Source organism: Carlito syrichta, unplaced genomic scaffold (genome assembly GCF_000164805.1).
Source record: "Carlito syrichta isolate Samal-C Ts95f unplaced genomic scaffold, Tarsius_syrichta-2.0.1 Scaffold306836, whole genome shotgun sequence".
In the NCBI taxonomy this organism is placed as follows: domain Eukaryota; kingdom Metazoa; phylum Chordata; class Mammalia; order Primates; family Tarsiidae; genus Carlito; species Carlito syrichta.
In genome coordinates, this window is record NW_007250932.1 from 147,539 (window position 1) to 173,679 (window position 26,141).

Here is a 26,141-nt window from a genome sequence, read left to right on the forward strand (position 1 = left end):
AGCTACTCCAGTTCTGAGACGCCCGCCTGCAGCTTCCAGCTCATTGGCTCCTTTCAGTCCCTGGGTTTCTCGGGGACGCTTCCCCGTCGCCCTGGCAACCCGGGCTGCGGCCAATCGCAACCCAGGATCGGTGGTCACGTGCCCCCGCGCGTCCTGAGCGGGGCCAACATGGCGGCCCCGGCCGGCGGTTGCGGCGGACTGTGAGCCCTGGGAGCTGTGGCGCCTCGGCGATGGCGTCTGCGGCTTCGTGCGCTTCGCGTCCCAGCCCAGACGACCTCCCTGGAGACCCCTCCTCGGTAGAAGAAGACGAGGACTGCGAGTCTGAAGAGCGGTACAGCGCCTCGGGCTCGTGTTCCTCGGCGGGCGGCGATTCTGAGTAAGGGTCTCGAAGAGGGACTGGGGGCCCGCCCCGAGGAGACGCACGTGGGCTGCGGGCTGCTCGGCGTGGGCGCGGCCGGCATGGGGCGTGTAAGGCTCCGTGACGAGGGGGTTGCGCGTGTTGTCACGAGCGGGGGCCCGACTGAGGTCTGCAAAGGCCGGGGTGGGGGTGGCATGGACGCTGGGACCGGGGGAGGGGAAGGGGTGGAGGGGCCTCTCGGGCGCCGCGTGCACAGGTGGGGCTGGTGGGGCAAAATAAATAAATAACATCGACCCGGAAAAAAAAATAAGTGGGTTTGCGCGCACCAGGTTCAGGCGGGTGGTGTCGCGAGCAATGCCGATGCCATTCTTCGCTCCTGTGGGTTTTTTAGGCGAGGAGGGGTCCCTCTTCCGGGGAGGGGCGCTCTCTGCCGTGTGAGGAGACAGGGGTCGGTGGCCACACACCCGTTTGTTCCCGTCGCGGTGTTTTCTCGCTTCTCCGGGGTCGTGATCTTTGCGACTTAGCCTGATTCGTGTTTAAAGTGGAGAGACACCGTCCACATTTTTATAAGACTGCTCTTTAAGTTGTGTAGGTTTTTTCCCCCTTCCCTGTTATGGAAATGAATAGTTATGCGGCCCCAGGATACAAGATACTGCATGCGGCCCAGGATACCTCGTAATGTGGCCCCACAAAATCTTTTGACATCATGTGTTTCTTAGCTTTTATTTTCTGTATGACCCTGTGCATAGATCTATATTTGGAGTTCACAGTCATGCCTTATTTGTGACATTTATTTTTGGCAGCACATACATTTGTGATAGCTGTATAACAAACTGTCCACCCATAATCTCACTGTCAAGGACCACCTGACAGCATTTCTGGATATTTCTGCTGTGTTTTTCTTTGCATCCCCATGCTTTTGTCTTCTATTTTGGGTCACGATTAAATTTTAAAAATACAGCTATCTAGGTATTATTTCCACTTTCTTATTCTTCATATTACCGTGAAGCATTTATTTTGACTCGCAGGATCCAATGCTACTTCAGTTTTGAAGGAATCTGTCCCTTACTGCTATGGATTAAGAACTCTTTGGAAAAGCCAGTCAGTGGTAGCTTGAAATGAATGACTAACGGTGAAAAGGTTTAGGTGCCAAAGCAGCGAGCAACCCAGTAACGGACTGCCATATATAGTTAATTGTGGGATGACATTTTATGTGTACAGTTACAAATAATTTATGTGCCTTTAGGAATAACGGTTGCTTGACAATTATAGTCACTTATCATGTGTTAAACATTTTTACCATTGACTTTCAAAGTGTCAGGGAGAAGCTCGCTTAATACATTCTAGAGGCCTAATAAGGACAACTTGTGTTCTTGAAGATTTGAACAAATTTAAGAATATCAAATATTTTCTGTAATCTTTTGTTGTGGTCATTTAAAAATGATTTAAAAATTCATAGTTACTAAACAAGGCTGCTGGAAGGAAAGAAATATGGATTTCATGGAACCTTAGTATGGGAAGCCAAAGACTGTAAAACTCCAACCCTTGGCTTGTCTACACTTCAGAGCCACACACTTTTAGCCCAGAGAAGCTCTATAATTTGCCCGTGGTCACACAGCTGAGGGTTGTCAGTGTAGGAGTTCAGGACACTTGATTTCTAATGGGGCATTCTGATTGTGGTGCGATAGAAGTGAGTGCGCTAACTCTATTTCCTAGGAATGAGCAATCTGAGGAGCTTGCTGCTTCAAACTTATTTCATGATCCAGAATACACAGACATATTTATTATATTTTAGTTTTTTAAAAAATGGCCATGGAGCTTTCTACATCAGCCACTCACTAATCACTCCAGATGTCCAGGTGTTATTATCCTCTTACTACTAAAAATATGGTAAATCCCTGTTGTAAAATGTTCTGGTCTGTATTTCAAGTCCTACAAAAATTAAAATGTTGTGGCTGCCCCTTCTTGGTTTGTAAGCCATAGGGTTGATTTGCTGACCTGACTGGGAAGTCTTGTGCTCTGTTCCTCCCTCAGGATATTAGGTGTTTGCCTCCATAATCTGCAGTCACCCATGCAAGTGGTGGCCTTCCCAGCTTGGACAGATCCACTGTTGGATCAAAGGCATAGGGATGCAAACCTTCGTCTTTCTCATCACAGCAAAGAGATGTGTACTGCCTCTTGTATTGCGTGGTCAACATTACACATGTCCAACCCATGGCCCATAAACTGCATGTGGCCCAGGGTACCTCGTAATGTGGCCCCACAAAATCTTTTAACATCATGTGTTTCTTAGCTTTTATTTTCTTTATGACCCTGTGCATAGATCTATATTTGGAGTTCACAGTCATGCCTTATTTGTGACATTTCTTTTTGGCAGCACATACATTTGTGAGTAGCTGTTTTCAATTATGAAACACATGGAGAGCAGAATTCAAACAAACATTTCCGATGGTCACCTTAAGAACTCACAAACAACTGGAACCATTTCCATTGAACCAGACGTGGATGAATTCGTTTTACAAAAACAAAGTCAAATTTCCCACTAGTTTTATATTGTCCTCACTTTTCTAAACTTTCTGATAAAAAATATATTAAAAAGAAGTCTTATCATGTATACACTGTTATGTAATTTATGTGTGGCCCAAGACAATTCCTCTTTACTCAATGCAGCCCGAGGAAGCCTAAAGGTTACTCAATGCAGCCCAGAGAAGCCAGAAGGTTGGACAGCCCTGATTTTCATGAAACTTACTAAGAAAATTACACTACAAATTGATTCATGTAAAGTACCCTGAACTTATAGGTTCTAGTTAGTTAATTATCTGTTTCATACCTGCTTTGTAACTGAACTGCATGTGATTCCAATGCAGAATCTACAAGTTTATCATTTCTGAGGAAAAATTAGCTTGGGGCACTTTCTGGTGGAGTTCTTTTCATGAGTTTCTTTTAGGTTTGTTAAAGAATAAGAAAGTTTTAGACTGGTGCTGTCCGTCTTAACTGGTGCATGGTCATGTGCCCTAGGGGCTTCAGGGATAATACTGGTGGGTGGGTTGGGCTGAGAAAGCCCTTGACTAGTTTTAGTATAGCAGAAATCGTACATTGACTTGCTGTAGTACTGAGTTTCTTTGCTTTGGTCTGAAATTATCCAGTCCGTTGTTAGTTCGTGTTGGCAATGTTGGTTCGTTCATGCTGGCCAGAAGTTGTCAATTTTATGACTTAGATTTTTAAGTTTTCAAAGTAAATTTCTTGTTGTTATGTTTGTTTTAAAACTTTGGCTGATGAAGAGGAAAAGAATAATTTTGTGTGAGATATTAGCTGTAAAGAGCTAAGGAACTGATGCCTAAAACAAGAGGACTGACTGGAAAGAAGGGAAGCATATCCTTTACGTTTTTTTCTGGGATTTTTTTTAACAGCTTTATTGAAGTATGACTGATATACACATATTTAAAGTGTGCAGTGTGATAAGTATTGACTTGTGTACATCGTCAAGATCATGAGCAAGGTCATCTCACAAGTTTTCCCGTGCCTCCCTAAGACATCCCTGCCCTTCCTCAGCCATCTCTCTGCTTCCTGTCACCTACAGGAGTTTGCAGTTCCTAGAGTTTTATCAAAATAGAATGATGCAGTATGGGATGTCTTTTTGTCTGACTTGTTTTACTCCGCATAATTATTCTGATCTTCATCCCTGTTATTGCCTATATTAGTAGTTCATTTCCCTGTCACAAAATGTTTTGCTGGTCTATGATTTTTGTTCTGCCAGGGTTAGATTGTATCCCTAACTTAGTGGTAGGCAGGAATTCCAAAATGTATCTTTTTCTTGGATTGTAACATGAGAACATAGTCCTTGAAGAATCAGAGTAATTCATTCCAACGTTAGATGCCGTACCATGAACATCCAATTTAGGATAATATTTCCCTTTTCCTCTCCTGCTCTGAACGGTGACTTCCTTTTTCCTTTAAACTGATTTTTCTTTGATCAAACTGACTAAAAAGACACGTAGTATACAACCAGGTTTATGATGGAAAACGGCCATTCCCCGCCGTCATCTCTCCCTGCTTGAGTGTGTGTGGAGAGAACTCGTCGTCCTCCTCATTCCTCCTGGGAGGCTGCCCATCTCGTATTCGACATCGGTGTCTCCTTACTCGAGTCTCCAGGTCTGGTGAGTCTGCGGTGCTCCTGACCTCCTTCCTGGTGTCTGCCCTCCGTCCCTCCATTCCCCCTGGCGCTGACCTCAGAGCCCCCTCTCTCCTTCCTCCCTCACACGGTGGCGCCCCCTCCCGGCTGACCTGGAGGCCTCCGGCTTCTCCTGTTTCCAGTCTTCCCTCCAGCTGTCAGAGTTTGCTTTCTGCAACATGGTTCCGAATCATTTTTCTACTCAAAAGTGGGGGCTTTCCAAATAACTTCCACATCCCTTAGGCTGCTTGTCCAGGCTCTCTTGGTTCTGTCCCTCACCTTTCCTACCTTATCTTTTAAGCCACCTGTTTTCCGGCAACACTGAAATATACCCCCCTTCTCAAATGACTGTGTGCTTTCACGCCGGCATCTTTACATGCTTTGTTCTCTGTCCAGAACACCCTGTCTTGCAGTCTCTGCTTGTCAGAATCATCCATGTTCTCACCAAGTGCCGCCTTCTTCCGGGAGCTGTTCTGATCCTTCTTCCTGTCTCTGTCCTCTCCTACAGCAATGTATATTCCTCTGTTTGGGCACTTGCACTTCAGCTACTTGAGCTCTCTATCCTACCCGATATCTTTAAAAGTATGGCAGAGCCCTGTCATAAAAGCTTTACTGGTCCATGATTCTTGTTCTGCCAGGGCTAGATGTATCCCTGACTTAGTGGTGTGTAGGAATGTCCCATGTATGTAGTCTGGGGAATGTGGCCCGGGGAATGAGGTCATTGCTCGTGTAGTTGCAGTGGAGACATGTTTCTGGTGTGGAAGTTGATTACGTACGGTGAATGCACAGGTGTGGACTCATTTCCATCCAACATGCTGAGCAGTCATTCCCTCGGTGGCAGGCAAGAAGAGCATCAGCCCTTCCAGGGTCCCCACCCTCGCACTGCTGCAGCGTCCAGCCTAGCCTGTAGCCACCAAGACTCACGGTGTCCTTTAGAAAGCAGAAGACCTTCAGGAGAGGAAATTGGGTACCGCTGGTAGACAGAGCACAGAAAGCAAGACACAGGAAAGCCTGGGCAGACTAGTGCTTCCCGAGCAAGCGCCAGATGGCATCTATATTAATTTGTCTGTTTTTATGGTGTGCGGCTTTTCTGTGTTCCTAGAACTGTCCTGCTGTACTTGTTAGAACCACATAACTACATGTGTTGACCACTTTGGTTAGTGCATCGTGCTTTGCCCACTACGAAAAAAAAGAAAGAAAAGTATAGTGTAACAGATTTGGAATAGTGGCAAAAGTCTGTTTTCCATAAGCAAGGAATTGTGCCAATTTTATAACTCTTTTCTTGTGGTAGTTAAGGAAATTCCTATCCTATTTCAAATGATGAAAATACTGGCAAGTAATGCAAATAAAGACTTGAGAAATTAAATAACTATTTTTTATGAGTTAGGGTCTAACTCTGTCGCCCAGGCTGGAGTGCAGTGGCATGATTACGACTCACTGCTGCCTCAACCTTCTGGGCTCAGGTGGTCCTTCTGCCTCAGCCTTCTGAGTAACTGGAACTACAGGCACACATCACCACACCTGGAAGGTGCTTTATTTATGTATTTTTTTGGTGGAGACAGAGTCTCACTGTATTGCCCAGGCTTGTCTCCAAGAATCCTCTGGGCTCCAAGAATCCTCTCACCTCAGCCTCCCAAAGTGCTGGGATTACAGGTGTAATTCTTTGGTGTTGGCCTAGATAGTCTTGAGTATATCAATAAACATATTAGCATTATCTGACGTTCATTTTCTTTAATCTACTTATGCTACAGCTTATGTAAGTGCGTAAACTTGCTTATTTATGAATGAGCAAGACTTTCTATGGGAAGAAGGGCTCTGCTCATGTGTAACACATCACTTAGGACGTGGAAGCCAGTTAAAGTGCCCTTGCACTTTGCAGGCAGGTTATTATAAACTGCAGTTCCTCTGTTTAGAGCAAAGCAGAAGAAACACAATATGACCCATTGACAGAAAATTGAAAGACATTTACACAATGAGAGCTTTGCAGCTTGCACTGTAGGGTCTTAGAAAATGTAGAAAGAGCTTTTATATTAGTGCTGAAACATGAGCCATATATTACAGAAGCCTGAATTTAAACTGCTAGATTTAATTAGATTTATGTAAGAGTTGCAAAGATAGTACAGGGTTCCCATAAACCCTTCACCCATCCGTGCCCTGATATTAGCATCTCACACAACTGCTGTACACGTGTCAAAATGAAGTTTGGTCAGTTTTATTAACCAAACTCTAGACCTCGTTTGGATTTCACCACGCTTGCATTAATGTCCTTTCTGTGTCCCAGGATGCAGTCCAGGGTATCAAGTTGCATCTAGCTGGCATGTCTGCTTAGTCTCCTCTGGTCTGTGACAGTTTCTCCATCCTTCCCTATTTTCCATGACCTTGATCACCCAGTTCAGTGAGGTGGTGTCTGCCAGGTCTCCTCCCTGGAAAGTGACTGTTCTTCTCTCTCCACATTCTGTTCTGTGGAAGAGTGTGGTCACCAAGTCCACACTCAAGGGGAGGAGGGATTACACTCCATCTCCTGGAGCGGGGATTATCTGCATATATTAATGGCTTTAATTTTGTTACTCATAAATAGTTGCAACAAAAGGTTAGGCTTTTGTGGTTTTTTCCTTTTGTTGATGTTTTTATTTAAACTTCCTTAACTCACTAATCAGTTATACTCTTTTTTAATTGACACATAATAATGGTACATGTTTATGGGGTACCGATTGATGTTTTAATATCTGTATACATTGTGTAGTGATCAAATAAGGATATTTATCACAGCCATCACCTCATACATTTGTCATTTCTTTGTAATGAGAACATTCAAAATCCTGTCTTCCAGTAATTTTGAAATAGGCAATACAGCACTAACTACAGTTCTTCTTGCTGTGCAGAAGAGCACAGGAATTTATTTCTGCTAATGGAAACTTTGTACCCATTAACCAATCTTTTGATGCTTATGGTTGCTAGGAATTGATCTGAAGTAGGAATAAGGACCCTTCCAGGAATTCTGAACTGTAGGGCCTTAAAGGCAATGCTTGGTTTTGCCTCTTGTGAACCAGCACCTAACCTGGAACCTGGCATACTGAGGCCACCAATGGCGTCTTCACTTAATGCCAGTTAGAAAATGCAGAAACAGAGTGCTGAACCTGATAAAAATGAGAGGGAGGGAACCGACTTGTACTTGGCACTGACCGTGCCAGGCACAGCATCGTTTCATTTGCCATTGATAATAGTACTGGGAGGAAGCTGTGATCTGTCTTCAAGAAGAGGAAAACTAAAGCTTAAAACTAACTGATTGATCTTAGAGAGGTTAAAGTTGTAAAAGAGCAGAATTTAAACCCAGCTCTTTGTGATTTCTTGGTTCGTCTTCTTTTCAGCAAATGGGTTGGTGTGCTGTGCAGGGTCTCTGACGTACATTTCCCTGTCTCTTTCTCTCTGTTTTCCTTTTAGTTTCTAATTCTTTCAGAAAAATTCTTTATCATTTTAAGAACATGAATTTGATGTACTACTAGTGAAAATATGAATTGGTGTAGTCTTTTGGGTAAAGACCTATATTGTATATAAACATACAAATAAGAAAGTTCCTATAACTTTGTAGGGGAAAAACAGAAACTGACACACATTTATCAGTAGGCAAATGACGAATGTACGGCATTAGAAATTTCTAAACTGTATTGTAAGGTGAGAAATTACACAACTAAGTATAAACCTTTATGTACAGAATGATTCCACTTTGTCAAAACTGGTGGAATAGCCCTCAGTAGGTTTTCGTGTGATTTCATGTCAGAGAAAGACATAGGAAGAGAAAATACCCAGTGTAGTTATGCGCCCATCCATGCCGAAATGAGTCTGTGTATGTGCCTGTGCATGCATGAAAGGTGCATGGCGGTACGGTCCCCAACTAGAAACCCAGTCAACTTTAGTCCAGCCATCTCTCTTCTCAGCTGATCACGTGCGAAGTCCTGGTGGTTTCCAAGCATATTTTGCCTACTTCTCCTACTTTCTGTCCTTCTCCTCTTGACTTAGTTGTCATCTTTGCCTTGCCTGCTGAAACAGCCCCAGACCCAGCTTTTCTGCCTTAGTCTCGTCCACCTCAAACTCACCTTCTGTTTACTTGTATAGTCGACGTCTGATGCATACATCCAAGGGTACCTGACATGCACACCCCAGGGTGTCTGATGCATACGCCCAAGAATATCTGACACATACACCCCAGGGTACCTGATGCTCCCGACCTCTGTCCCCACGACTTGTCCTTTTACAACTCAGTTCTGGAGCCTCCCCGAGAAGTCTCCGTCCTTCCCCCCATCCCCAGCGAGGCTAGGCCGGGCAACCCTCTCTGTGCCTCAGTCTGGGGCCTCCCCGGTGTGTTGTCATGAGTTCCCCCTCAGGTTCTCTTCCCTGCTGAGCAGGGGCAGGAACAGACCTTTTCGTCGTTGTAATTTGGCACTTGCCGCGGTGCTTGGCCCAGTTTCTTCGCTCCACACTTGTATGCCACCCCCGCCCCCACCTGCACGGCTCTTCCAATCCTCACCAAACATGGTTTCACATTCATATTTTGGGATTGAGATGAACTGTCTTCATGTGTAGCAAGTGGAAAAAAAGTTTTCTTTGGAGTCACACATCTTTAATACGGATGGTATACCGGAGTAAAAGGATGAGATGATAAAGCAAGTAAAATTTATTCATTGTTTAAGTTGACACATATCTCGATAAATAATTAACGTATAATCATGGCATTTACATCGTTATCATTAAAATGGAGGTACTTTTATTATCTCAGTGTTTATGGTGGAGACAGTTATTTAGACACTTGCGAGTAGAACTGCAGAGTTATTTAAAGATTGATTCTGAGCACAGAGAGGTGTGGTTGAAACAACTGATGTGGGCTAATAATCTGTGGTAAGTGATGCTTAGTGCCTTAAAATGATGCCATACCACGCATGGAACCAGTGAGGACCAAAGAAACGTTAGTTCTGGTGTTTTAAGCATGTTGTTTAAAATTCTGTGTTAATGACTAGCCACAGACTAGGGCAGTGGTTAGTTTCAGAGTTGGGTATTAAAATGGTACATTAGGGGACTAATTTTCAAAGTATTTTGAAGGAAACATTTGACTTTTAAGTTTAAAAAAACTGGAGTTGCTAATAAACGGTGCAAAAGACAGAAATGTCTTCTATCTGATTGAACAATTAAAGCACAAATTACAGCCTTTCAGGCCAGGATACTGACTGCAGCTCAAGATTCTGAAAAAAACTCCCACATGTTAGTTTTTCCACTGTAACCTGTTTCGCCTTAAAGAATAGCAGTCCAAAGGATGAGCTGTCCATAACATTAAACAGGATAGAGGTTGTGATTAGACCAGTTGCCCTAAGATGAATATTTTTGCCCCTTGGTGCATTTAATTTCTTTAATAGCAATAAGTTTTGCTTTTTTCAGGGCCTACTTCCCAGTTAGCATTTTTTTGCAATCACATGATGAATTATGTAATACGTACTTTACTTTTCCCACTATAATTATTCATAAAAATAAGTTGTATGGAAATTAGAGACTGCAGGCATGATCTTTACCATGTTGGATACAATTATAAATGGTTGTATTCAGCAAAGTTTTAGTTCATGATGAGGTGAATGTTTCTTTTTTTGAGGATTTATTACGTAAACAAAACCTGTCAATGCTGGTTGGGTTTAGTTTCATTCTAACCTGACAGCCATGCTGAATAACTTTTATGCAAATAGTATGTTTTCATGTACAATTTCCAAATGTCCTGCTTCTGTGGATATGATGGGATAATCAACTGCTAATAGAAATTAATATCCAGTGAAATTGTCTAATGTGAACAATAACCACATAGTGGTAGAGTTAATTAGAGACAAAACCTCAGATCCCAGAAGGGGACCCTCTCTTTTTTAATTCATTTCCTTTCACTGTGCGTTTTTTTTGTTTGTTTATTTGTTTGAGCTGGAGCCTCACTCTGTCACCCAGACTGGAGTGCAGTGGCCGCTCCTGGCCACCGCAGCCTCGACCTGCTGGGCTCCAGCGATCCTTCCGCCTCAGCCTTCCAAGTAGCTGGAACTACAGGCATGGGCTACCACGCCCGGCTAATTTTTTGATTCACTGTAGAGATGAGGTCTCTCCAAGTTGCCCAGGCAGGTCTCGAACCCGCGGGCTCAGGCAATCTACTCACCTCAGCCTCCCTGTGTGTTTTGATTCCCTCTCCCCCAACTTCATTCTTCAGGGCTCTACAAAAAAGCCCCTTGCAGGATGTTCATAATCAGTTGGAACTGGGAAGAAGAGTTTGAAACAATCAGAGAACTTTCACTCCCTCGCCCCCCACCTTCTTCCAACACCTCACCCACCCCCAGCCAGGGAGACGTAACTATTTCTCTTATGTTGGCTGCTGTGCAGATGACCTTTCCTCTCTTTGGCAGTGACCTTGAGCCTGAGTGGCTGGACAGCGTGCAGAGCAATGGAGAGCTGTTTTATCTGGAGCTGAGTGAGGACGAAGAAGAGAGCCTCCTTCCCGAGACTCCACCCGTGAACCACGTCCGGTTCAGTGAAAACGAGATCATCATCGAAGAGGATGATGGCAAGGAAGGAAAAAAGTATGGACCCAAACTCCAGCGGTTCACCAGGATTTTAAAAAGCAGGAGACTCTTACCCAAGCGCTACAATAAGAAAAGGAGCAGTGACAACGGGCCAGTGTCCATCCTCAAGCATCAGTCCCGCCAGAAGACAGGCATCATCGTGCAGCAGCAGTACAAAGACGTGACTGTGTACGTGAACCCCAAGAAGCTAACAGTCTTCAAAGCCAAGGAGCAGCTCAGGCTCCTGGAAGTCCTGGTTGGGATCATCCATCAGACCAAGTGGAGCTGGAGAAGAGCCGGCAAGCAGGGCGATGGGGAGAGGCTTGTTGTCCACGGCCTGCTGCCAGGAGGCTCTGCCATGAAGAGCGGGCAGGTGCTGATCGGTAAGTGTTGCGGGAGCGTGGTCCTTGTCCGCAGAGATTCTCAGGCCGTGAGATGTTTCATTTGGCATATTTAGCAGGGAGGCGATAAAAACAGAGTTCCGGAGAGGCTCCACAGATGAAGGGCAGTAGAGAACCGGCGACACGTGGTAGACTGCAAGGCCAGGTGTTCCTAAAACAACCGCTTCGGTGTGTTGAGTGTGTGTGTATGTCCATGTCCATGCGCATGCATTATTCAGGCCAGGGAGGAGCTCAACGAATTTTCAGGTTTTGAGTTTATATAATATTACTTCATCTTGACTATATTTGCTGACAAGAAAAAAAATAAGTTGATTATACAGTGATAATTTATGTTTGTAATGGCTATATCCAATAACATGATACAAAAAAGGTATAATTTATGAATAAAAATACTTCTAAATTGTATGTTTGCACTTGAATACACTAAGTCCTTGGAATGGTTTTAAACTGTTTCATTTGGCATATTTAGCAACAGCTGCGTTAAACAGACATTGCCTTTTAAGGGTGCTTGTCATAAAATATCCCACCCATTTTTAGGGGAAAAAAATCCACAAGTTATTCTGAATAAATATTAAGATGAGCATTTTGTGTTGCTGATGAATTTTAAGCTGCTAGATATGTCTGAGTTAGCAGCAACCCTGTTATTTAGTTAAAAATATGTTAATCAAATGTGAGGGTACGTTATTACTGAAATGTAAAAGTTAGAGCAGTTTTAAAAGCTGACAGTGTTTAAAATTTACCCAGTTTAAGAGATTTAGATGAGAAGCTTTTATAGATACTTACGAAACATTTAAAAATATTTGACTTTAAATCTGAATTTTATTTGTTTGTTCATTGTTCCAGCAAATTTTTTTTTGAGCATCTGCTAAGTGCCAGGAATACAAATAATAGTCTAATGATCCAATTACTTCTTGAAAGACACTCACACTGTATGGAAGAGATGGGCCATAAACGGGCAGACCATTCTGCCCCGTGCTAAGTGCTGTGTGAGGGGTTGACAGTAGAAGCCATGGAATCATGCGGGGGGGCGTCGGTGGCCAAGTCCGTGTCCAGCGTGGTCTCCGCAGGGCCTCCACATGCCCGTCTTACAGCATGGGCAGCTCCTCCTCCGTGGAGAGGGCAGTCTGTATCCTTGAATTTGGGTGGGCCTGTGACTGCAGCTTAGGTGGTGCCGGGTGACTTAAGAGGTTGGATCAGAACGGTGATGCCGCTTCTGCCCGGTGCCTTTGGGGACACTTGCTCTTGGAACCCAGTCACCATTGTGGGAGAAAGGCCAGGCCACCGGAGGGGTCATGCACAGTGATGCAGCTGCAGCCCCAGCTACCCAACGTGACTGGAAAAGCCTCCTGGTCCTCCCGGCCTAGCCCCACACTGGCTGTAACTGCATGAGGAACCCCTCCCAACCCTGTGAGAACCGCAGCAGAGCTCGGTTCGCCCCAGAGGGAGGGGTCATCATGACCGTTGCTCAAGCTACTCCATGTTCTGATTCTTCGTGCAGCCAGGGGTCCCTGGAGCAGGAACTTGCGTGTGCTACATCTTGCTGGTCCTCAGCTTGCTTTCCTGTGAACAGACAGATGAAACTAAGATAGCTAAGATTTGTCCTTCAGTCTGTAAAGGGAGCCTGGGTTTCTGCTTGTGCCTGGCTGCTCGCCCACATTCATTTTAGGATCACATGGGATGAGAAGTTCCAGCTCAAGCGTCCTCTTCCACCCGGCAGGGCCTCTGCCCTGAAAGCCTCCTTGGACCAGGTCATGGACAAGTCTCTGCAGTTCCTTTCCCCCTTTCCCTTGAAACCCAGTGTAGAGGCGACGATGGCCAGGAGCCTCCTCGTCCTTTCTGTTCCCCTGATCCTCACTCTCGTCCGCCGGGCCGTCTAGCGTGAGAGTGGCCCTTAGGCCAGGTCTTTCTGAGACAAAAGTGAACCTTAGAGGACGTGCTTCTGCAGCTGCTGCCCTCTTGGGATTCCAGCTCTCTTGGGCCTTGTTAGCAGACCTCGCTGACTGTCAGCAGAAGGCTCCAGGGGCCTGTGGTGTCCTCTGAAGGTTATGCGAAGAGAACAGCACTTCCAAATCGAGGTCCTTCACTCATGCAGCCAGCATACGTTGAATGCCCCCAAGAAAGCACCGTATCTGTATTTTCCCCCAAGCAAGCATTTGTATGTATGTATCCATGACTCATCTTCCTACACAGAGAGTTTTACAAAATATCCATATAGGAAAAAGAAATCTGGCCCTTATTCCACACCACATATAAAAGTCAATTTTGAGTAGATTATACACCTACCTGTGGAAGATAAAAGAATGAAACTCTTGGAAGATCACATGGGAGGATATTTTCTTTTTTTAAATTTTTAAATTTTTTTTATTTTTTGAGTTGGAGTCTCACTCAGTCACCCAGACTGAGTGCAGTGGCCACTCCCAGCCACCGCAGCCTCGACCTGCTGGACTCGGGCGATCCTTCCACCTCAGCCTCCCAAGTAGCTGGAATTACAGGCGCGCTACCACGCCCTGCTAATTTTTGATTTCTTGTAGAGATGAGGTCTCGCCAAGTTGCCCAGGCGGGTCTCGAACCCACGGGCTCAGGCCATTCACTTACCTTGGCCTCCCAAAGCGCGGGATTACAGGCTGAGCCACCGAGCCCAGCCGGGAGGATATTTTCAAGACCTGGGCAAGATTTGTCACACGGCGCCTGTCACACAGTGCAGCTGAGCCCTGACAACACAGGTTGAACCGCGCAGGCTGGCGCTTGCACAGATTTTCTTCTGCCTCTGCCCCCAACAAAAGGCATTTCTGTGAATGTTCTTAGAGGTAATATGGCTAATAACTGAACTGAAACAACCCACGTGAGGTCAGCCCAACAGGTGGAAGGGTACCTTGTTTGTGTAATCACCACACAACAGAGTGCTGTGTAGCAGTGCAGATAAACGATGGCGGCATGCAGCAGCATGGGCCTTTTCACAAGCGTAATGTTTGGCAAAAGCTGGGCACAGATTGGCAAAGCCAGTCTAGATGCCAGCAGCCGTCTCACCGCCTCTGTGGCGCGAAGGGAGCCGAGGAGGAGGCAGGCAGACTGAGGGTGCCGTGGCTCCGTGGTTGTGTTCACTTCGTGGCACTTCCTTGCACGACGCGCTCGCAGTGTGCGCGCTTTTCTGCCTGTGTAGGAGAATTCATGCATTAGAAAAACGAGGCTCACGATTCAGTTTATAATGGAAAAAAGTTTATGGTCTTCTAATAGGTAAGAAAAGATGTCAGCGTAAAATGATTATTTCATCCTTGGTGCACAGCAGAATGCTTGGCTCACAATAAGCCCTCAAGAAACATTTGTTAAGGGAACAAATGAATAAGCCTTGTAAGCAGAATATGTACAGGGAACGTGCTTAGAGGTAGATGGCAGTACAGCCAGCTGCCTTAGTGAATGTGGCGGCACTCAGCATGGGTGCTTGTTTCCTCTCTTTTTCACATTTTAAATTTTGTGGTTAGGTCTCATATTTTTTAATGATATATTTTAGGAATAAAGAATGTGGCCAGGCATGGTGGCTCATACCTGTAGTCCCAGCACTTTGGGAGGCCGAGGTGGGAAGATCGCTTGAGCCCAGGATCACTGGAGACCAGTAGAGGCAACATAGCGAGATCTCTACAAAATATAAAAAAAGATTAGCTGGGTGTGGTGGCACATGCCTTTAGCCCCAGCTTCTTGGGGGGTTGATGCAGGAGGATTTTTGAGCCCAGGAGTTGGCACTGCAGTGAGCCATGATTGTGCTACTGCACTCCAGCCTGGGCAACAGAGTGAGACCCTGAATCGAAAAAAAAAAAAAGAAGAAGGAAGGGAGGGAGAGAGAGAGGGAGGACTTTTGATGTCATGATGGGTTTGGCTAAGCCCACAAGGTGCTTCTGTGGTGGAACTCTCTCACTTGCTTCCCTTCTCTTTGTAGTCCACACCGTGTCTGGGGTTGACCTGTGAGGTAACCATCAGGCAGGAGGAGCATGAGAACTTTGTCCTGGTACCGCATGTCCTAGGTGACGGCCGTTGCCTGGCCGAAAAGTGGCCCTCGTCTGACTAAAGCACCCGCCCAGGATGGTCAGCCCAGGGACCCTTCTCCATGTGTCCTTCCAGGATGGCAGAAATCGGCTCCGTTCTAATTCTTTGCTAAGATCTTGGGGGTTCTGCTGCCTTTTTGGTCACATCTTACTGTCCCTGCTGCCAAAGGCTTGCGTCTTTTTCTTTTTTTGTATATTGGTATTTTCATTTCTGAGCTTTTCTTAACAGTTTGCCAGTTTTTCTTAAAGTCTGAGAGCTCCTGGGCTCCATAGCCAGCCTCACTCCCCAGACCAGATCAGTGGCTTTTCTTCTTCTTCATACCTCATGAAAGCTACATATTCCCTCAGCGATATGGTTTTCTTCAGAATGATTCATTTTTGGTCTTTTTAACAATTTTTTTATTGTAGAATTGAGGTCTTGCCAAGTTGCTTGGGCTGGTCTCAAACCCACGGGCTCAGGCAGTCCACTCACCTCGATCTCCCAAAGTACCAGGATTACAGGCTGAGCCACCGAGTCCGACCATTTTTGGTCATTTTAACTGGGTGTTTTTGTTTTGTTTTCCCTAGTTGGAGTCTCACTCTGTCACCCAGACTGGAGTGCAGTGGCACGCTCATGGCCACCGCAGCCTCGACCCACTGGGCTCCAGCAATCCTTCAGCCTCAGCCTTCCAAGGAGCTGTGTAACTACAGGCACTCCCTACTACGCCTGGCTAATTTTTTTATTTATTGTAGAGACGAAGTCTCAGCAAGTTACACAGGCTGGTCTCAAACCCACAGGCTCTCACCTGGGTCTCGCAAAGTGCTGGGATTACAGGCTGAGCCACCGAGCCTGGCCAACTGGGTGTTTTTTAAGGATTGGAAAGAAGAGGGGGAGAGAAATCACATATGAATGTTCTAGATGCCCCTACCTTGCAGACTGTTTCTAATGAAGAATACAAGTTTTTATTTCAAGCTTTTTAAGTATAACTTCTAATGCTCTCACCTGTGATCACTGAACAGACTTGTTTTGTATGACACACTTGGTGTGTTAAATTTGAAATTTTTGAAGATTTTTGTTTACTTTTTAACGATCCTTTTAATTGAACTATAACATCCATCCGTAAGTCTGCAAACCTCATGTGCATCCAGTGACGGTGACGTATGTATTCCTTGTGTAACTGCCACCAGATCAAGGTAGAGAACATTCTCAGCGTGCACAAGGCTCTGTGGACACCTACTAGTCGATTACCATCCCTCAGAGGGCATCTAGAAGTCAGCATGGTTTGGTGCGTGGCCTGAATGAAACCAAACACTTGAATCCAGCTGAGACTGAAGCTAAATCTCTCCTGAGACTTTTAGGTTATGTAACCCAATAGATTCTACTTTCTTAAAGCCAAACCAAAAAATACAAGTCTGTCAACGGAGTTGATTTTGCCTGTTCTTGAACTTCATATGAATGGAAGAAAATAGTGTATATTCTCTTGTGTCTGTTTTCTTTAGCTTATGATTATGTTTCTGAGAACAGTGTTCCATTGTATGAATTGGGGAAATTGATTATGTGAATTGGAGTTACTCCTGTCATACCCAACAAACTAAGTTGAAAGATGACAGCTGGGTGCTGTGGCTTATGCCTGCAGTCCCAGCACTTTGAGAGCCAGGGTGGGAGGACTGCTTGTGCCCAGGAGTTTGGGACCAGCCTGGACAACATAGTGACATCTCATCTCTCCATAAAACAAAAACAAACAAGCAAAAAATTAACCAAGCATGGTGGCATGTAACTGTAGTCCCAGCTATTCAGGAGACGGAGGTTGGATCGCCTGAACCCAGGAGGTCAAGGCTGCAGTGAGCTGTGATTGTGCCACTGACTCTAGCTTGGGTGACAAAGTGAGACCCTGACTCAAAATAAAAAAGGAAGGAAGGAAGGAGGGGGTGGAGGGGTACACACATACGTAAAGCATCTGTTCCAGGGAAGACTGTCTTGCGGGCCCAGTGCTGAAACTACCTGCTGTAGTTTTAAGACCAATTTTGCCCAGTCACGGCCCCAACAGCCTGCCATGACTCTCAGGCTAGTTTTGCCTACTACCATCCCACCCCCGTCAGAGCTCGCCAGCTCCTGAAAGGCTTCACTCAGCTGATGAACTTTATTATTATTTTTTTTTGGAGTTGGAGACTCACTCTGTTGCCCCAACTAGAGTGCTCCGGCGATCCTTCCGCCTCAGCCTTTCAAGTAGCTGGAACTACAGTCGCGCACTACCACGCCCGGCTAGTTTTTTTCTTTGATTTATTGTAGAGATGAGGTCTCGCCAAGTTGCCCAGGCAGGCCTTGAACCCGCGAGCTCAGGCAATCCACTCACCTCAGCCTCCCAAGGTGTGGGATTACAGGCTGAGCCACCAAGCCCGGCTAAGCTGATGAACCTTCTTTCAGAATGTTTGACTCAGCATTTCCCCTTCCCAGTAAAACCGAAACCTTTTCTTTTGTTCTTCAGATATACTGAAGACCACCCTAGTCTGCGTGTGTACCCCAAACTGCAGTCTGGTTTTAATATATATTCTCAAATAAACCTTTTTCCTCAGAGATTCTAAGTCCCTATATTTTATTGATTTTGACATGTTGTACACAATTTTTATCATTTCACTTTTAATGGACATTTTGGTTGTTTCCCGTTAAAATATTTGAAGTGCTTTTTAAACTGTAGGCTTCGTTTTTATGAATACTTAATGTATGCTTTTATTCTCTAATGGCTTTCATTTTATCATCTGGACTGCACGGACCCGTTCAGTTTTCTCATGGAAATTGCTTGCACCATGTTTGTTTCTCCGCTTTCACATCCTCCCCTTTCACACCACACTTTTACCTGCTGTTAATTGACCAGTAGCAAAGGAAAGAAATGGAATCAGTGAGTTTGTTGAGAAGACAGGGCTGTCATTTTTAGGCATTTTTAGGAAGCTTCTGTTATTTCCTTCTGCAGATGAGCACCCCAAAACAGACGGCCAGCCGTGCTGGGACCCACGTGTCCTGACGGTCACTCCAAGGCCCTTTCACGTGTCGCTTGCTTGGGACGGGTGTGGAAAGTGCCAAAGGATTTCTCTTTGAAGCAAAGAAGGAAAAGATGTTATTTTATACTTTCATAGCGTAATTTGGAAATAAGTATTAATCTACAACAATACACCATTTAATCCAGTCAGTCCATTTGAGACATTTATTCTAAGACGTAATCTAAAACAGATCAACAAGTCACGGCCAGCAGTCACATCGGGCCCACCAGCCCTTTTGTACATTCTGGTTACAAAAAGATTTAATCATATTTTATGACATATGAAATCCAAATATCCCGTGTCCATAAATAAATTTTTGTTGGAACACAGCCACATTCATTTGCTTATTGTCTATGGCTGCTTGCAAGCTACAACAGCAGAGTTGAGGAGTTGTGACAAAGACCATCTGGCCCACAGAGCCTAAAATATTTACTATCTGGCCCTTCACAGAAAATGTTTTCTGACTCACATTAGAAAAAGGAAAAAGTATGTATGTAAAAACATTTTTAATAATAATTTTTAAGTTAAAAGCATAAAAACACAAGGGTATAGTTATTTAAATTATAATTTAATAAATTTATGCTGTTATTCTACTATTAAAATACAGTTCTGAAAACTGTCTATCAATGTAAAATGTTTACTACTTGAGATATTTAAAGGATAAAAATCCTTTATACCTCATTTGTGTGAACATAGGTAAAGAAAAAAATTATTTGTTAAAATCATAGCCATATTGCTAGGGTCATCAACAATTTTTAATACTATTTTTTCCTTTTCTTTCTTCTTTTGTTTTCTTTTTCTTTCTTTTCTTTTCTATTTTTTTTGAGTCGGAGTCTCATTCTGTTGCCCAGGCTAGCGTGCAGTTGCACAATCACAGCTCACCACAGCCTCGACCTCCTGGGCTCAGGCGATCCTTCTGCTTCAGCCTCCCAAGTAGCTGGGACTACAGGTACATGCCACCTCACCTGACTGATTTTTTATTTGTTTTGTAAAGATGAGGTCTTGCTATGTTGCCCAGGCTGGTCTCAAACTCCTGTCTTCAAGCAATCCTCTCAAAGTGCTGGGATTATAGGTATGAGCCACCGTGCCCAGCCTACTATTTTCTAATTTAATGGGAAATTTAAAAAATCTCGCAATTGTTTCTTATCCACTCTCATCATGAAAAGTGATCATCTTATCAAATGTTCTGAATGACAGTGGTAATGTCTCAGCTACCCTGAGTTATTCAGGGACTTCTAGAATGGCGAGTTGAGAGAGACCTCAAGTCTATGTGATTTATTAGTTCCATCATACTGTAGTTGAGGGACGGAGATTGAAGCTCAAAAAAAATCGTGGTGGGTTTTCTCAATCATCTGTGAATGCTTTGGCAGCAGACATTGGCTTTGAAACTATAAAATGGCTCTACTAGTAACTGTGTTTCAAAACCAGATGATGTTTCCCCTGAAATCAAATTTGACTTAATTTAAGTTGATCGATTTAAATTGGCAACCTGGTTTCATCCTACCATCTTTCCCACTCCCTCCATGCATGAATTCTCCCTCTGACAAGACTAATTTATCTTCCCCCACAGATTTCCATGTGCCCCTTGTAGATCCATCTCTGTTCTTTAGCATGCATTTGTGGTCCCTTGTTCGTGCTTAGCAAAGATTGCTTTGTGTTATTAGGTGAGTGCATTCATTTTCTACTGCTGCTGTGACAAATTACCACAAACTTAGTGATGTGAAACAAGACAGGTTTATCATCTTGCAATAATGTAACTTGCAAGTCCAAAATGGGTCCGCCTGCACTGAAAACAGCGTGTCCCCAAGGCTGCATTCCTCTCGGGGGCTCCGGGGGATTCTCTTTCCTCGGCCAACTGTCAGAGGACACCTGTACCCTCTGGCTTGTGGTCCCTTCCTCCATCTTCAAATTCAGCACAGCATCTCCAAGTCTCCCTCTCTGACTGACGCTTCTGCCTCTTTCCTGAAAGAACCTTATGGGCCGGGCTCGGTGGCTCAGCCTGTCATCCCAGCACTTTGGGAGGCTGAGGTGAGTGGATAGCCTGAGCCTGCGGGTTCGAGACCCGCCCAGGCTACTTGGCAAGACCTCGTCTCTATAATAAATCAAAAAATTAGCCAGGAGTGGTAGCACACACCTGTAGTTGTGACTCCTTGGAAGGCTAAGGTGGAAGAATCACCAGGGCCTAGTGGGTTTATGCTGGGGTGGTTGTGAGCATGCCACTGCTCTCCAGCCTGGGTGACAGAGTGAGATCCCAACTCAAAGAAAAAAAAAAGAACCTTATAATCATTAGGATCACATAGGTATGCCAGAAGAGTCTCCCACTCTCTTAAATGCATCTGCAAAGTCCCTTTTGCTGTGTAAGGTAGCCTGTTCACAGATTTCAGGGACTGGGCCATGCATATCTTTGAGGGCCATTATTCTCATCACAGTAGGGGGAAGGGTTGGTTAAAATACGAGTTTTGATTTTTTTCTCTAGCAATAGTAATAATATATGTCTATTGTAGACAGTCTAGAAATCGCAGTTAAACAAAAAAGAAAAAAACCATATACCTAAAGGCAACCACATTTTGATAAGTATCGTTGATTTTTCTTACATTTATGTGTAATAATTGAGTTTCAGATATTTTTAGTTGTATATTCATTTTGTATACAGTATAAATAGAGCAGTAAGCAAGCTTTCTTATGTACATTTTCATGGCCCCTGGTGTCTTTTGTAGCTTTTCAGTACACATTTGTTGCTTGATGCTGAGTACATACTGAGGGATTGGTGGGCGTTCTCAAATAAGGAGCTTCACATTGAGGAATTGACTTGAGCACTGTGGTACACTCATCTCACTTCTTCCTATTTTATTTGACTCGTGAATGTGTCTCTTAATACACTCTTAATTTTCCTCTTATTTCTACCCATCGGTAATTGTTAATCTTATTTAACAATGCAAACCAATCCATACACTTCATTTCCCATCTTTCCTGGCAGCCTCAGAAATGGAACAGAGCGTGCTAATGACTTGCGTGCGCTTGCTGAGAAAGAGCTTTCTGGAGTGCAGGCTGCCCGCTGCAGTGGCGGGATGTCCAGGAAACTGGCCACCTCTGTCACTTCATTGAAGGCTCGGAAAAACTGGAGGTAAACAAATATCTGAGCAAATGAGAAGTGGACATAACACTTCTTTGTAGAATAGGAAGGTTTTCTACTAAACCACATTTGCTTTTAAAATTGATTTTCGTCTATTTTTATGATGATACATGCCTCCTACTTTTAGAGGTTTTTTAGACTTGATACTTTCAGATGGTACTACCTAGAGCCATCAGCTACAGAAACGTAGTCATTGGGGTTTGGAGGAAAAAGTCATTTGAGAGATCATCCAATGGAGTTTAGCCGATTCCAAATGGTTCCACTGTTTCCATGCCCTGAGGATAACGTAAACTGTGAGCAACAGAGCACACCATCAGGACAGTCTATGTTCATGATTCCTTTTATAAAAAAATTGCAGTCACAAATTTGATATAGTACTCTTGTTTAATCTCTTATTTGAGAGGAATTAGAGGGGCATGATTTTTTTTTCACCCAAGTGAACTGATGTTGGGCACTTGTTTTAGTCTGCAAGGGCTTCCTTTTGAGATGCGTTCCTGCACTGCCCTGGCTGCCATGGTTGAGCAGCTGATGACCAGGGCCCTTGCTTGCAGGATTCTCGCCGGAGCGCATCTCTTGAGCATCTGGACCGGGGCGGCTTGTCATCACCATCCGGGGTGGCCTTGGAGACTCCTCCTGCTCCCCATGCCATTTGCTCCTTTCCCGGTACCCCAGAGTGTCGTGGAGAGGAAGGGAGGAGGGAGGGCCAGCAGGGAAGTGTCAGCAGTCCCATGCGTTCCTCAGCCCACAGGAGGGCCAGTGATGCCCCCTCGTGGGTGGGTTAAAGAAGGGGAACTCCAAGCTTCGGAAGGCTGATCTCTTAGGAAGAACAACTCTTTACTATCAGGTGGTGAGCACAACACCGACCTTATTATATACCCTACAGCGAACAAACCTGACCTGTGCTCCGGAGGTAGACACCGCCTCTGTCGTGCAAGGCTGTTGGTTTTGCCAGCATCCTTGAGAAGACCGTCTAGAACGAGGCCACTCAGAGCCTCTGCAAGATGAACAGAAACAGGAGAGACTGTTGGGCACTTGCCCACACCATGAGTCTGTGGCAGACTGAGAATCCCTTATCCAAAATGCCCCGGACCAGCATGTCTCAGATTCTGTATCTTTTTGAATTTTGGAATTTTTTATTATACTTACCTTTTGGGCATCCCAAACAGAAAATCCAGAACCCTCCAGCAAGCATTTCCTTTGAGTGTTAGGTTGCCGCTCGAGCAGTTTTGGGTTTCGGAGCACTTGGGACTTTTGGATTTGGCATGCTCAGGCTGTACATGCACTTAGCCTCCGTCTTCCTTAGAGAATATTCAGCTCCATGAGAGTAGAGATCTTGTCTGTTGTGTTTGATTCTCAATCTGCAGTGCTTATGACAGCCTCTGACATAGCAGTAGGTGCTCAATAAATATTTGTTGAATGCATGGATGAATATGAATTATCAGTTTCCTTTTGGTATATTTAGAAATGATGAGAAAAATAATGTTGGTGCACCTCTGTTCCTGTTAATGTAGCTCACTGGTACTTTGAGATTACCTTTAATTATGTCCTGAAGGTAAATTTTCATTTATCTGACCTTTATTTTATTACTAAATTTGGAAAACACACATTTTTTTAAAAAGCCATCATGGAAAAGGGGATTTTTACCAAAATATGCTGTGGATTTTGATATAGTTTGGGACCTTTGAGGACAAGAACTGAGTCCAGACACAGACCAGTCACAGCAGTGGATGCCACAGCCTACTGAATGACAGCACGCCTCATGGATTTAATTAAAATTGCAGCTGAATTTTTTTTCACTGTGGGTCTAAGTGGTTAGATTCAGTTTTTCTAATGCTACAAATTCTCCGTGTGTCCTTTGGGTTTCATAATTCTTCCCGTTGTATCAAGAATGGGAATATTCTTCTGTCTAAATATTCACGGGTTGTATTGAGTTACAGCACAGACTTACGGAAGGGCAGGATTATGGAAGAGGAAGAGTCAAGTTGGGAGATGGCTCTGCCACTTGTGAGCTGTGCAGCCCTGGACAAGTCCCCGAGTGGCTGTGGCACATTTTTCACTAGACTTTGTGGAGATCTGAACAGATGCTTTATCATGTTCCAATTCCAGATCACTCTGGTGTTTGGATATTCACACAACTGTGTTTTCTTGTTATTTGCTTTTAGGTGACATCCTTGTTGCTGTGAATGATGTTGAAGTAACCTCGGAAAACATAGAGAGAGTTCTGTCTTGCATTCCTGGACCTATGCAGGTGTGGACATTCTTCTCTATTTTATGATGTGGCATAAAATAAATACATCTTGAGCTGTTTTATAAGATTCTGAAAATTGTATAATGAGTGAGTTGCATTTATACTTGGATAGCTAAGAAATTTTAGCTCTTGCAAACATTTTAGCTTTGGGGGATTGTTCTACAAAGAGTGAGAAATATTTACAAATAAAACTCATCCTAAGGGAAGCAGTAATACAAACCCGGGATCACCAGCTTGCCATCATAACCACCATGTGTGCTGGTGATAATTGACTTCCTAGGGGAGTCATCTCAAATAGTTGTGGAGTTTCCTATTCTCTGACTTGTTAAAATCACTTATTGCTCTAAAGGTTTTTTTTAAAGTGTGATTTTGTTTATTTTAAAAACAAATTATAAGCCGGGCACAGTGGCTCATGCCTGTAATCCCAGCTCTTTGGGAGACTTAAGTGGGAGGATTGCTTGAGACCAGGAGTTTAAGACCAGCCTGGCACATAGTGAGATCCTGTCTCTACAAATGAGTTAAATAAACAAAAAACTAGTGATACCATTTCTTTTGTTTTTTGTTTGTTTGTTTGTTATCTAGTTAAGCTTTTCTCCTGAACTTTTGTTTGGCTACTTAATTATATTTCATTCCTTATAGATGAAAATAAATTTATTTCATAATAAGCCATTCTGATACTCTAAACATGGACATTTTGTGTCATCGGTAACATTTTTTAGTTTATTAGATGTGTTTTGAAAGTGCCATACCTTTACTTATGAATACTCTGTTCTCTAGCTTTGCGCAGTGGCAGTATTGTAGCCAATGAGGTTTATCTGAGGCGCGATTATTGCTAATTGAAAACTTTTCCCAATACCCCGCCATGACGACTTGCAGTGAATACTCTGTTCTCATGAGTGTCAGGAAATAATTTTTTTTGTGGGGGATGGAGAAGATGATATGCTTTAGAGAGACTAGCAGATCTGTCAGGCAGTGAGAGGATGAAGGAGTTTTGGGACTGGTCTGGAGGGGGAAGAGAATCTCTGATACCTCAAAGTCTTACATGTATACACACACACACACACACACACACACACACACCAAGGATGCTCTGTAAATTTAGCTGTCTTTGGAAATGTAAACTGGAAATCTCGAGATAGCTATGGTAGCTGAGACCAGCAACGCCCAGGAACGACTCGAGAGGTACAGATAGAGATGGGTGGTGGTTGAAGTAGTGGCGATCAGGCGGATGCCTGCCAGCCACGGTGCAGGGTGGGGTGTGCTCGTGCCCCGTTAGCCACGAGATGTGAGGTGCTCTGGGGTGTAGGCTGTGGTCCTCAGACAGGGGCTGCTTACCAGTCGGTAATGGAGAACTGCAGGATTTTGACAACAGAACCAGCTTCCCCAAACAAAGTGTCAGCCTGTGGACCGCCTGTGTCACCAGCGGGCCACCATGTCTCTTCTGTCTTTGAAAAACGAAAAGGTACGTTCACAGAGGAGTCCCACTGTACTTATATTAATTAACGTGTGCGGATTCAGCTACACACACTTAGCAGAAAGACGAGGGAAAGACTTGATTATGTAAATACTTGGGGCCCATTCTACCCCAGTTACCACGTCCTCGTTAAACATGCAGCTTGAGTCATGCATCTGCTCTGACCCAACTTGCCTGTGTGGCGTGAGCATCTTGCTGCAGTACGTGGGCTTCTGAGCTTAAATAGACACACATTTTTTTAATACAACGTGGCTCTTAAGTGCCAGTACTTACATCTGGTGCCAAAATGAAGAAACAGTAGTTTGTTTTGAAGATGGAAGAAGAGCTGACTGCGTGAATTAGATTTATCGTGTTGAGAGGGTTTGTTATAGTCCAACATGGCCCTGCCTTCCTCATTAATTTCAAGGGGATTTCAAGGATATACAATTTTAGAATCCCTTTATGAGTGTATGTTATTACAGTCTTTTTGTTATTTTAGAAAATAAGTGTGACTTATTTTTCTTATCCTGAAAATAATACCTGTTTGTTGTAGACATTTTGGAAAATCCTCAAAAATGTGAGGAACAGCATCTCTTAGACTCCCACAACCCGAAGCCATGTACCATTAATATTTTGGTGTATTTCATTCTGGTTTCCTCCCCTCGGACCCCACAAGTGTAAACATGCACACTTTTATTTGTTTTGCTAGCAAAATTGGAATTATAGCTTGCTTTCTCAAAGACAAACACT

The 26,141-nt window shown here is 44.1% G+C and overlaps 1 protein-coding gene across 1 annotated transcript; it reads left to right on the forward strand.

Moving 5' to 3' along the window:
* Positions 1-230: 230 nt before the first annotated feature.
* On the forward strand, positions 231-25,400 carry LOC103265771 (protein inturned-like; the record flags this gene model as incomplete). Its single annotated transcript, XM_021715197.1, has 4 exons — positions 231-376; positions 10,949-11,487; positions 23,853-23,938; positions 25,311-25,400. Coding segments are annotated over exons 1-4 (861 nt in total), but the record flags the coding sequence as incomplete, so codon positions are not given.
* Positions 25,401-26,141: the final 741 nt, after the last annotated feature.